Source organism: Ceratotherium simum, chromosome 15 (genome assembly GCF_057802395.1).
Source record: "Ceratotherium simum simum isolate JZ-2026a chromosome 15, ASM5780239v1, whole genome shotgun sequence".
Lineage (NCBI taxonomy): Eukaryota > Metazoa > Chordata > Mammalia > Perissodactyla > Rhinocerotidae > Ceratotherium > Ceratotherium simum.
Window position 1 is genome coordinate 27,801,641 of NC_141914.1, and position 12,215 is coordinate 27,813,855.

Below are 12,215 nucleotides of genomic sequence, written 5' to 3' on the forward strand. Positions count from 1 at the left end.
TTTTGCAATATATACGTTTATCAAATCATCATATTGTATGCCTTAAACCTACACAATGTTGCATGTCAATTGCATCTCAATAAAGCTGGAGGAAAAAGGTGTAATTGGGATCCCTGAAGAGAGAAGAGAGAGATGGAGATGGAAAAAATATTTGAAGAAATAATGTCTGAGAAATTTCCGAATTTGGTGAAAACTATAAACCCACATATCTAAGATGTGCAAGTACAAGAAACATGAAAAAAACTACACCAAGGTACATGATAATCAAATTGTTTAAAACAATGGTAATGAGAAAATCTGAGCAGCAAGAGGGGAAAAAAACATTTAAAATACAGAGAACCAAAGATAAGGATAACAGCAGATTTCTTGTCAAAAATACAAACAAGAAAACAGTGTAGCACCATGTTTAAGGTATTGAAAGAAAAAACCTGCTAATTGGAGAATTCTGTATCCACTGAAAATATTTTCAAAGTGAAGGTGAAATAAAGTCTTCTTCAGACATACAAAGCAGAAAGAATTCATCGCCATCAGACCTGCACTACAAGAAATGTTAAAGGACGTTCTTTGGGCAGAGGGGAAATGATACCAGATGAAATCTATATCTACACCAAGGAAAGAACAGTACTTGAAATGATAACTACATGGGTAAATGTCTGACTTCTTTCCCTTATTATTTAAATTTATTTACAAGATAATTGATAAAAATAACAATGTAGTGTAGCGTTCATAGCATATGTAAATATGACAGGAATATCACAAAGGGAGGGAAAAAATGGAAGTATACTTTTGTAAGGTTGTTACATTAAATGTGAGGTAGTTTAATATCACTTGAAGGTAGACTGTGATACATTAAAGACTTTTGCTATAAATCCTAAATAACAAAATAAAGAGTTGTAGCTAATATGCCAGCAAGGCAGATAAAATGGAATTATAAAAAACATTCAGTTAGTCCAAAAGAAAGCAGAGAAAGAAGATAAAGGGAATAAAGAATAGATGTGAGACACAAAGAACAAGATGATAGATTTAAACTTAACCATATCAATAGTCATATTAAATATAAGTATCTAAATATCCCCATTAAAAGACAGAGATCATCAGGTTGGATAAAAAGGTAAGACCCAACTGTATATTGCTTACAAGAAATGATCTTTAAATTTTAAAACAAAAGATACAACATGCTTATATTGATCAAAAGAAAGCTGAAGTGGCTATATTAATATTGGGCAAAGTGGATTTCAGAGCAAAGACTATCACCAGAGCTAAAGAAGGTCAGTTTGATAATGGGATCAACTCATCAGAAGGAAATAATAATCCTAAACATTTATGCACCTATTAACAGAGATTCAAAATGCATGAAGAAAAACTGGTAGAACTGTAAGGTGAAATAGACGAATCTACAGGTATAGTTAGAGATTTCAGTACCCTTCTCTCTATAATTTATATAATAAGTAGACAGAAAATTGGTAATGATGTAGAAGATTTGAACAAAACTATCAACCAACTTGACCTAATTGGCATTTATAGAATGTTCCACCCAACAACAGAATACACACATTCTTTTTAGTTGTACATGGAACATTTACCAAGATAGATCATATTCTAAGCCATAAAGCAAGTCTCAGTAAATTTAGAAGAATTCAAGTTGTATGAAGTATGTTCTTTGAATACACAGGAATTAAATTAGAAATCAAGAACAGAAAGATCTCCGGAAAAGCCTCACACATTTGAGAACTCACAACATACTTCTAAGTAATCCAGGAATCAAAGAAGAAATCAAAGGGAAGTAAATCAAAAGGGAAATAAAGTGTTTTGAACTGAATAAAAATGAAAACAGAATTAGTGGGGTGCTGCTAAAGCTGTATTTAAGGGGAAATTTACAGCACTAAAATGCCTATTTTAGAAGGAAGAAAGATCTCAAATCAGTGATCTCAGCTAAGCCTCCTTAAACTACAAAAAGAAGAGCACATGAAACCAAAGTAAGTAGAAGAATGGAAATAGTAAAGATTGTGGCAGAAATCAGTGAAATAGAAACACAATAGAGAAAAACATTGAAACCAAAAGCCAGTTCTTTGAGATGGATAAAATTGATAAACCTTTAGTCAGGCTGATCATAAAAAAAATATGTGCTGTTAGAATTAACATCCCAGTATCAGAAAAGTATTATGCATTTCATTTTTATAAAGTTTTACATTTTTAGATTGTATAAGTTGTTCAGAGGCACCAATTACTATATCTTAATTGGGGAATGTTTTGTTTTTTTTGAAAGAGCTCTCATTCATGAGAGAAAGATCTGGCAAATGTTATAGGTATGGCACAATTTCATAGTTTAATTCATTTAAGTGTGCTATGGTGGTTTGTGATGTGTAGTTGAATGTTGTCATAAAAAAGTATAAGTCCATGTCTGTTAACCAATGCGTGTTGCTTTAGGATTAATTTTCAATGCATAATTTCAATTTCCTGATAACATGCTATTACTGTTATCTGTGGTGAAAGTGGAATAATGAATTACGATTTTCGCAGATCAGCATATAGTCACTGGACTTTTTGGGATTGCATTGATGGTTTTGACACATGTTTGGGAGATTTACCGGCATCCAGCCATTTTCCAGATCATTTTTGATTGTCAAGTTGTGATCTCCAAAAATGTTTTTCTGTTGTTTTCAATCTAAAGTGACATACACACCTCCAACTGTCTGAGTTGTTGATTACCTGTCAATTGGTGTACCTACGTGTACAAGGTTTCCCCCTTCCCTATTGTAACTGGGTTTCAAGAAACTCATAGCCAAAACTCCTGTCAGTTCTAAGACCTCAAATTGTTGTTTGTGGATTAGCTTCTGCTGGTTCTCAATGGATCTTGCTTTAAAATGGATTTTGGTCTCTGCTGAGGTTTGTTAAAAAAAATAATTATCCTCATTTTAAAAATTGAGATATTCACATGACATTAAATTCACCTTTTGAAATGTACAATTGAGTAGTCTTTAGTATAGTCATAAAGTTGTGCAACCATCACCACTATCTAATTCCAGAATATTTTCATCACCTGCAAAAGGAAGAAACCGCTTATAAGGCTGATTTTTGAGATTCAGATACAAGGCATAAAATTTTTTGAACCATCACCAAATAATCCTTTGACCAACAGAGCCCTCTTGGAAGGCCAAATTGCTGTTTTTACCTGCTTCATTTTCATTATATCCCTATATATAAAAAGGTATTCTCAATTTTTGGGAAGTTATATTTTCATTTCTGTGGGAAAAATGAATAATAAACAAAAAATAGACAAAACAACTCAATAATTAGAGAAACTGAAGATCATAATATGATCATAAATTTTAAATAGCACAATCAGGAATATACTTTATGTCAGTTTTACTTATCATGCTTAATTTTCAACTAGTAAAATACTGGCTTTTTATATTGTTTAACCCAACTGAATAGGGGAGTCAGTTTGACTTGGCTTTAAATCTTGGCTCCTCTACTTGCTAGCTATATTGTTTATCCACTCTGATATTTTGTTTGCTTTTTTGTATAATGGAGCTAATAGTTCCTACCTGATAGAATTCTTGTGAAAATTAAAGGAAATAATGTATATAAGCCACTTAGTGAAATACCTAGCAACATAGTAAATACTCAAAGAAAGCTACCTTTATTATTATCAGGTCATATATACATCCTTGTTGACAAGATAGAAAAATTTGGGCTCTGTGTTATTTTGATTTGTATCCTCCTGGTCAAGATTTTTATCTTTAGATAAAAATACAGAAGACATAATTATCAAATTCATAAATGTTACCTAAATGTTAATTGACAGATTGGAGTTTCAATTAAAATCTCAACAGCCTAGAAAAAATGGACTGTAACCAGAAAGATAAAATTTGGTAGGGATAAATCTAAAGCCCTGCATTTAATTAGTAAAAAGTCAATTATGTGAAAAAATAGGATGGGAATTACTTAAACTTTTCTGCTGAAAGTTCCAGTGAAAAATATAAGGATGAGTAGGTAGCACAGGGTCAGTGAAACTATTCTGTATGACGCTATAGTGGTGGATACATGTCATTTTACATTTGTCAAAATCCATAGAATGTACAACATAAGGACTGAACCCTAACTTAAACTATGGACTTTAGTTAATAATAATGTATCAATATTGGCTTATTAGTTGTAACAAATGTACCACACTAATGTTAATAATAGAGAAAACTGTGAATGGGTGAGGGGAGTGTATGGGGATGCTGTATTTTCTGCTCAATTTTTCTGTAAACCTAAACTGCTCTAAAAAATAAAGTCTGTTAATTAAAAAAAAAGAATATATATAGATATATATCACATTGAAATAAGGCTGCTAAAAAAAAACTAATGCAATTTTTGGCTAAAGAAGGTAGCACTGCTACTGCACTCCCAGAGTGTTTCTGAAGGCAACTAATATGATGAACAGTTTGGAAACCGTGTCATGAGAAACTGAGAGAACTGTGAATATTTCTTTGGGAAGGAGAAAACTTAGTGGAGGCAGCATGGTTGCCTTTTGATATTTGAGAGGCCCTTAGTGAAATAAGGAACAGATGTATTGCAGATATTGTAAGCAGGGACGATTTTGGTGACTGTTATAGGCCACATCATCAAGTTTCTATTTATAAAAAAGGAATAACCTTTTAACAGTAGATAAAATGAGATGACTCAAAGTAATGAGCTCCCTTCGAGTCACTGAAAGTATTCAAGCAGTGGCTGGATACTTGAAAAATACCTTCATTGGGACAGTGGTTTAATCTGATCACCTCTGAGGTTCCTTATGACTTATAATATTATATAATTCCTTGACCTTTGCTGATGAGTTCTGTTACTCCTGTGATTAACAGAGAAGGAACAACATGTGAAAAAATATAGCACTTGGTGTCACTGTCAAATAAGAGAATTAGGATGCTTGCTGCATGCACACCCACACACAGATTATGTATATAATGCCTAAATACATGTGTGTATATATGTGTGTGGGTGTGTGTGTATATATGTGTTTTTATACATAAATATGTATGTATATGTGGATACATATATCTAAATGCACTCGTTATAATTTAAGACTAATTTCTGCCACATGTACATTTTTACTTTTGGTGTAGAATACTTATTTTAAAATGATTTTTACCATATTTTTTTAAAGAATCATTTACCATTTTTTCCATTAACTTTTTATACCCAGTATAGAAAGAGTGCTGACCTTTGCTTTGACTTCCTGACCACAGTGCTCTATCTTACTCACTACTATCTTACTTGCTTCTCTGAAGAACAGGAAATTACCAGAATGATACCAATCATTCTAACCCCATACTGGGTTAACTGTTTTTTCATACTTATTGGATAATGCTATATTTATTCACAAAATTTCTCTTTTCTTGGTACCTGTTTTGTCGCCTAAACAAAGGTTGGTAAGGAAATTACGTAGAAAGAATTTTTTTTTCTGAGGAAGATTCACCCTGAGCTAACATCTGTGCCAATCCTCTTCCATTTTGTATGTGGGTCACCTGCCACAGCATGGCCACCGACGAGTGGTGTAGGTCCACACCCAGGAACTGAACCCGGGCTGCTGAAGTGGAGCGTGCCGAACTTAACCACTACACCATGGGGCTGGCCCCCAGAAATAATTTTTATTATGGGGAAATTTCATACCCCAGAGTATAATTTCCTCAGTTTACTTTTAGTAAACAAACTTTTTTATTAAACACAGATCACATCTTGTGTTTTTCTGCTTAAAATTGTGGATGGAAGGGGAATGGAAATTATTTATAAGGGGGGTGAATTTGACATTTCTGTTCATCTGTATAGCAATCTTCTGGTTTTATTTTTGTTTTGTAAATACTCCTTATTCATTTTTTCTTCTGGATTAATATTTGTTTTCTTTTTGACAGGCATTGATGATTTCAGAAAATTTTAATATGGAAGCTCCCAACTATTTGTCCAAGGAATCTGAAGTTCTCATTTATGCCAGACAAGATTCGCAGTGCATTGATTGTTTCCAAGCTTTTTTGCCTGTGCACTACCGCTATCATCGGCCACATAGCAAAGATGGAGAAACGTTAATTGTGGTCAATAACCCTGATTTATTGATGTATTGTGACCAAGGTGAGGGTTGTAAGTCTTTTCTGAGGGTTGAAAATAAAAATAAAGATATGGTGGCAAGTCTGAAGTCAAGGACAGGGATGACAAAAGCATGTTTCTTTTTTCTTTCTGTTTAACTTTTGATTGTAAAATAAAGCACAGATATAGAAAAACTTCACAAATATATAGTTTAGTGAATTATTATAAGACAAATACCCTTGTAACTACCACCCGGGTAAAGAAATAGAACTTTGCCAGCCACCCTAGCAGCAGCTCCATGTGTCCTGTCCCAATCACAGCCTCTTCCTTTCATTTAAGACTAACCCACTATTCTGACTTTTAATCACTTCCTTATGTTTCTTTATACTTTTATTACCCAAGGGGGCATTCTTAGCTACTATAGTTTAGTCTTGCCCAATTAAAAAAATTTATTATTTCCATTAAGTCTCTTAATTTACAGGTTTCCCCTCTATCCCTTTCTGTTCTTTAAAATTTATCTGTTGAAGAACCTGGGTCATTTGACCTGTAGAGTTTCTTGTAGTTGGGGTTTTGGTGATTGTATTCATGCAGTTCAGGTGACCCTTTATTTCCTGGAAATTGGCAGCTGGTTCCAGAGGTGTGGTCAGATTCAGATTTGATTCTTTTGGCAAGACTATAGGTGGTGCTGTGTTCTTTTATGAGTAGGCGTATAAGGTCTGGTGTGTTTCTTTTTTCAGCCATTGATGCTCTTTGTCCCTTTGCTGTTTCTCTTTCTTCATGCTGATATTGCAGAACTTGTAGCTGTTGGTGTTTTGTCTCTACTTGCATGTATTTTGATGTTTGAGGGGATACTTTATCACCTAGTTTGGTTGTAAATGTTGCCCATGAGGTTTTGGTTTTGTGTATAATTTTTCTTTTTGGTTTTATGTGTGGATTTGAGTAAATTGAAAAACTATGCTTTTGCCATTTTCAGTCATCCTGGAATCAAGACTTTTTTTTTAAGAAGCCCCTTACAGATTTTGTTTCTTTGTGTTTCCAAATTTGGGCTGATTAGAATGTTTATAAAAGTCAGTAACAGACTGGCAGACAGGAAGTTTTTAATCATACATTTGCTACCATCATATATTTCATGATGAGAAAATAAAAAAGTGTTCAACTATGTTGGCTTTGTTCATCCAACCTAGTTTTCTGTTTCTGTTAATGGTACCTTTTACTTGCCCTACATGAAGTTTGAAAAAGTGCCCCCACTTGAGAGAGCATCTGGGGTTCTGGTATGATTCGGTTTTTTGGTCTGAGTGCTCTTTATGTGGGTGGGTTTACTCTATAGAAATTTTTCAAGTTGTATACTTAAGATCTGTTCACTTTTCTGAATATATATTATACTTCAAAAAAAAGTTTAAATTAAATTTTAAAAAAAGTGGCCCCTAGTGTTACGGGATTTAAGCATGTGAAGAAGTCATGCTCAGCTTCTGCGCAGTCTTTGTATTTTATAATTTCTTAGGCAGGCCACTTAAAACAGGCTGCTGAAATAGAACAGCATGTGATAGATGGATTCAAATCATATGCGTCATATATTAAAATGTTTGAATACTCATATCCCAACGTGAAAGACTGGCTTAGCCTTCAGTCCAGATACAGGTTTTCTGATGTGATGTTCTACCACTTTTTCTCAGAATTTCCAATTTTGAAATGCTGGGCTCAGTCAGAAGTGGCAGCTCCTTGTGATTTGAAGAATAAGGATATCTGCCAATGGAACAATATGAAATATAAATCAGTAAGTTATTATTTTATGTTCTTAGATCATGCTGCCTCATTTTAAACTTTCTATAATGTTTCTGCTACATTTAAGGGATCAGCATTTTATATTCTACCATATAAAGCAGTTTTTTGTTTGTTTTTCATGTTTCTTTGCTGCTGATGGCAACAGTAGTTCCTCATTTATATGAAGTCATAGAATCATTTAATTTGAGGGCTGGAGATTTAGGGGTAATCCCATGCCTCACTGGTCCAGAGCTTAAGTATAGCCGATACGCTTTTTAAAGGTATGGAATGGCAAAGAAAAACAGTGGTGTATCCATCTGGTTTTACTTTATCCATAAAACTTTATTTTATTTAGAACATTTACTAATTTTTGAATAACAAAATAAATTAGTTAACTTCATTATATTATACAGAGCAAGTGAAAAAAAGGAAAATAAAACTCAAGTGGTATCATTTCAACTGTGATAAAGTTTCTAAACAGTTGTATTGCTATTATATATCTAAATTTAGGCTGTTTCAAGTTATTTTTATAGTTTTGACATCCCAACTTGTTTTCAGTTATTAAATTAGGTAAATATTAGTACTTCATTAACAGTGGCTTTGTCTAAGGAGTCTACAGTTTTCTACTTAGCTTCTTTAGTTAACACAGTCTACTTCTTTCCTCTCTTTAGAGTGGTAAGTCTTTGTACAACACATCTCTTTTCTTTCCCTCTTTTTTTTCTATCCTTTTGTTCCTCTTTTATGAGCTGTCTTTTAACTGATGCTTGTAGTATCTGTTTGTGTTTCTTTTTGTACCTAATTCCTTTTAAGGCCTGCTTTTTTTGGTTTAATGGCATACTCCATGTCATCATTTTTACAACTTTTACAATGAGTCAAATGAGTTTGCAACAAAAGTAAAATAAACTGAAAAACCTAAACCAGCAGACAACGTAACTGTCAGTCAGATAAACATAAAGCACATTTATTCATATGTGATATTGAGGATATTTAGGTTTGAAGTATTTTCCTTGTGGTTGCTTAGAAGTCCGTCTACCAGCTAGCTCAAAAAACAACTACGTACATATGGGGAAAACTTACTACAAAGCACTACTATTTTGTGTTGGAGAACTTTCTTTGAACTGACAGTTGGGAAGATGTATGGCTGTGCTAATATCTTATGCAACGTAGAGTTGCTTTTGAGTAGATTGCCATTCCTGTATGGTATCTGAATTTTTTTCAAACTTTAAAATACATCTGGAGACTTGCATTTGATTTTCTTATGTGAATCAAGAGTATGATTAGTGTTTATTTATGATTTATTGATTTTAAAAATTGGTAGTGTGCATTGCTACAAAATAAGTAAAACATTTTGAATTCAGTTCTCTTTAAGACCATGTAACTTGAAATAAGAGATTATAATTAAACATTTTGAATTTTTTTTCTTTACTTTGTGTGACATTTTCTCGTTTATATATACCAGAAAAATAGGTGACCATTACTAAGGTGGTGATCTACACTAAGCCTTGTTTGTTCAAAACACCATTTTTTGAAAGATAATTTTCAGATGACACTTTGTTACAGATTGTATTGGTAACATTTTTTTTTGGATGTGAAATTATAATCCAGGTATTTATAGAAAGAAACCAAAAATAAAAGTATTTCTAAATTACCTAAATTTTAATGTTTTGAAAACCTATTTTTTAAAATTTTTATTTATATATTTTTATTTTATTTTTTATTTTTTTGTGAGGAAGATTAGCTCTGAGCTAATATCCAATGCCAATCCTCCTCTCTTTTTGCTGAGGAAGATTGGCCCTGGGCTAACATCTGTGCCCATCTTCCTCTATTTTATATGGGACACTGCCACAGCCTGGCTTGACAAGTGGTGCATTGGTGTGTGCCCGGGATCCGAACCTGCGAACCCCTGGCCGCCGAAGCGGAGCCTCTTAACTGCTACGCCACCAGGCCAGCCCCTAAATTTTTGTTTATTTTTATTTATTTTTTTTGCTGGGAAGGATTTGCCCTGAGCTAACATCTCTTGCTAATCTTCCTCTTTTTTTTTTTCCTCCCCCAAAGCCCCAGTACATGGTTGTATATTCTAGTTTTAAGTCCTTCTAGTTCTATGTGAGCCACTGCCACAGCATGGCTACTGACAGACGAGGGGTGTGGTTCCTCGACAAGCAACAAAATGTGGGCTGCTGAAGTGGAGCATGCTGAACTTTAAGTGCTAGGCCATAAGGACTGGCTCTAAAAACCTATTTTTAAACCATAAAATTTCCCAGAGTTTCTAACTGAACCCCTGTATCTTCAAAACCATATAGAAAATAGAAACTAAGCACATAGAACATTTGCATTGCTAGTCAGTATCACAACTTATTGGATGTTGTGGTAACGGGAAAGGACACATTCAATTCTGTAATTTGTGAATAACAAACTTTTAAAAGCTATTTTGGGAGAGAAACAGCAAAACAGGAATGAATGGATACTTTAGGTTTATTGTTGTTTTAATGTTTTACCTTTAGGGCTTCGACTTAGAATTCTGTATTCTAATATGAACTGTAGTAAGAGGAAGTAAATGTTTATATTGATTACAGAGGTTGACATTGGGGTATAGCTGGCATTTTTTTAAAAGAATATATTCAACTCTATGTAAAAAGTAGAAAAAGTCAAAACTAATGAGAATTTAAGAATTATTGTGGGAATTGAGTCTTTCTGTTACATTAAATGAAATGTTGACTCCAAAAGAATCATTCAAACAATAATGTTACATGTAGTGTAGCATTGACTGAAAGATCTTTAAAAGAAAAATTAATTTAGAAATCAAAGAAGTAGTGGTCTCACCTTAGGACATGCATTTTAAATGTCTCTAACTTCTGTCTCCATCTCTCCTAGGTATATAAAAATGTGACTCTACAGATTCCAGTGGGACTGACTATACATACCTCTTTAGTATGTTCTGTGACTCTGCTCATTACCATCCTGTGTTCTACTTTGATCCTTGTGGCTGTTTTCAAATATGGCCATTTTTCCCTATAAGTTTTATGCAGTTGAATGCTTTCCATAAACTTAAATAAGACTTATTCATTTGTGACTAGAAGTGTTCTTCTAGAATTAGGTCATTACTTTTGTCTTTTCGTTTATGGCTAAAATTATGTTTGCAAGAAGAAAGTTTGGATCATTTTCAACTAATTCCAAAGTTTAGTGCTCTGTTTCTAGACGTTTGATAATCCTCAAGCATCAAGTGCCAATAGAGGAAACTTAATTCTGTTCAATTAATGTTTATTTTGTGAGAAGTGACTTTGTCTTCATTGAATTAGAAAAATGAATACTTTTTGTATTAGAGACAAATTATTCTCATTTTGTGAATAGAAACATTTCAATTTAAGCTAAAAATTGAGAAAATCATTGTAAATAAGAATAAAATAATTTGGACGAATCAGAGTTTATTTAAACGTTAGTTTTATGAAAATATTAAAGTCATTTATCCAGAGTTTCAAAGAAAATCATTAAACAGCTAAGAAATATTAATATAAAAATTGATTATTCCTTAAAATATTTCTATTCTCCTTTTATATTTTAAAATACTGATTTTGAATATATGAATTGGCAGAGGGCTTAATGAAACTAAGTACTACGATTTAAGTACTACGATTTACTTCTGATTTAGTACTAAATTTGTCAGGAAGACAATTCTGATTGTCATTTTAAAGAGTATATTTTATTAAGTTGTACCTTTATAAAAAATCTTTTTTATATCTTAAGGTGATTTTTTTTTAAACAAAATGTTGTGATTTACTATTTTTCTTTAGACATTAGTAAATAAAGTAAGTGCCATAAGCTAATTAAAAAATAAAAGGGCAAGTGTGTTCCAAAACAGAATCCAATAAACCAGGGTATGTTGGCATTGTTTCTTTTTTGTTTGTTTTTTGCTGAGGAAGATTTGCCCTGAGCTAACATCTGTGCCAGTCTTCCTCTATTTTGTATGTGGGTCACTGCCACAGCATGGCTGCCAACGAGTGGTGGAGGTCCGCGCCTGGGCCACCGAAGCAAAGCGTGTCAAACTTAACCACTAGGCCACAGGGCTGGCCCCAGTTGTTTGTTTTATGTAGAGTAATGCGATGTGATATATGTTTATATGTGCTATCACTGCTTAATGTCCTAAAACATTCTGATGTTTTTATGGGAATAAATCTCTTACAATTTCACATATATGGCTTGACTAGTCATAACAGTTCTTTTTGAAGGTGTGTTTGAGAACTTAAATATTGAAAAAGGCAACTCAATGCCGTAAAGCAGAAATATTAAAAGATCTTTAAAATAACTAAAATTTCAATCCAGTCTAGTTTCATATCTGTTTAGTGTTTTCTTATAAGAAAGAAAGAATTCCATGTTTTACAAGATTTCTTTCA

At 33.0% G+C, this 12,215-nt stretch overlaps 2 protein-coding genes across 2 annotated transcripts in view; both read left to right on the forward strand.

Annotated features, from left to right (window-relative positions):
• The window catches only part of PIGX (phosphatidylinositol glycan anchor biosynthesis class X), a 36,149-nt gene extending 24,134 nt beyond the window's left edge, over positions 1–12,015 (forward strand). Inside the window, exons 5-7 of the mRNA XM_087440154.1 lie at positions 5,898–6,111; positions 7,740–7,840; positions 10,699–12,015. Of these exons, the coding sequence (XP_087296280.1) occupies positions 5,898–6,111; positions 7,740–7,840; positions 10,699–10,842 (459 nt within the window). The 3' untranslated portion in view covers positions 10,843–12,015. The remainder of the gene's footprint in view (positions 1–5,897; positions 6,112–7,739; positions 7,841–10,698) is intronic.
• The window catches only part of PAK2 (p21 (RAC1) activated kinase 2), a 90,664-nt gene continuing 86,270 nt past the window's right edge, over positions 7,822–12,215 (forward strand). Inside the window, exon 1 of the mRNA XM_087439792.1 lies at positions 7,822–7,840. The gene's annotated coding sequence lies outside the window, so the exon portion shown is untranslated. The remainder of the gene's footprint in view (positions 7,841–12,215) is intronic.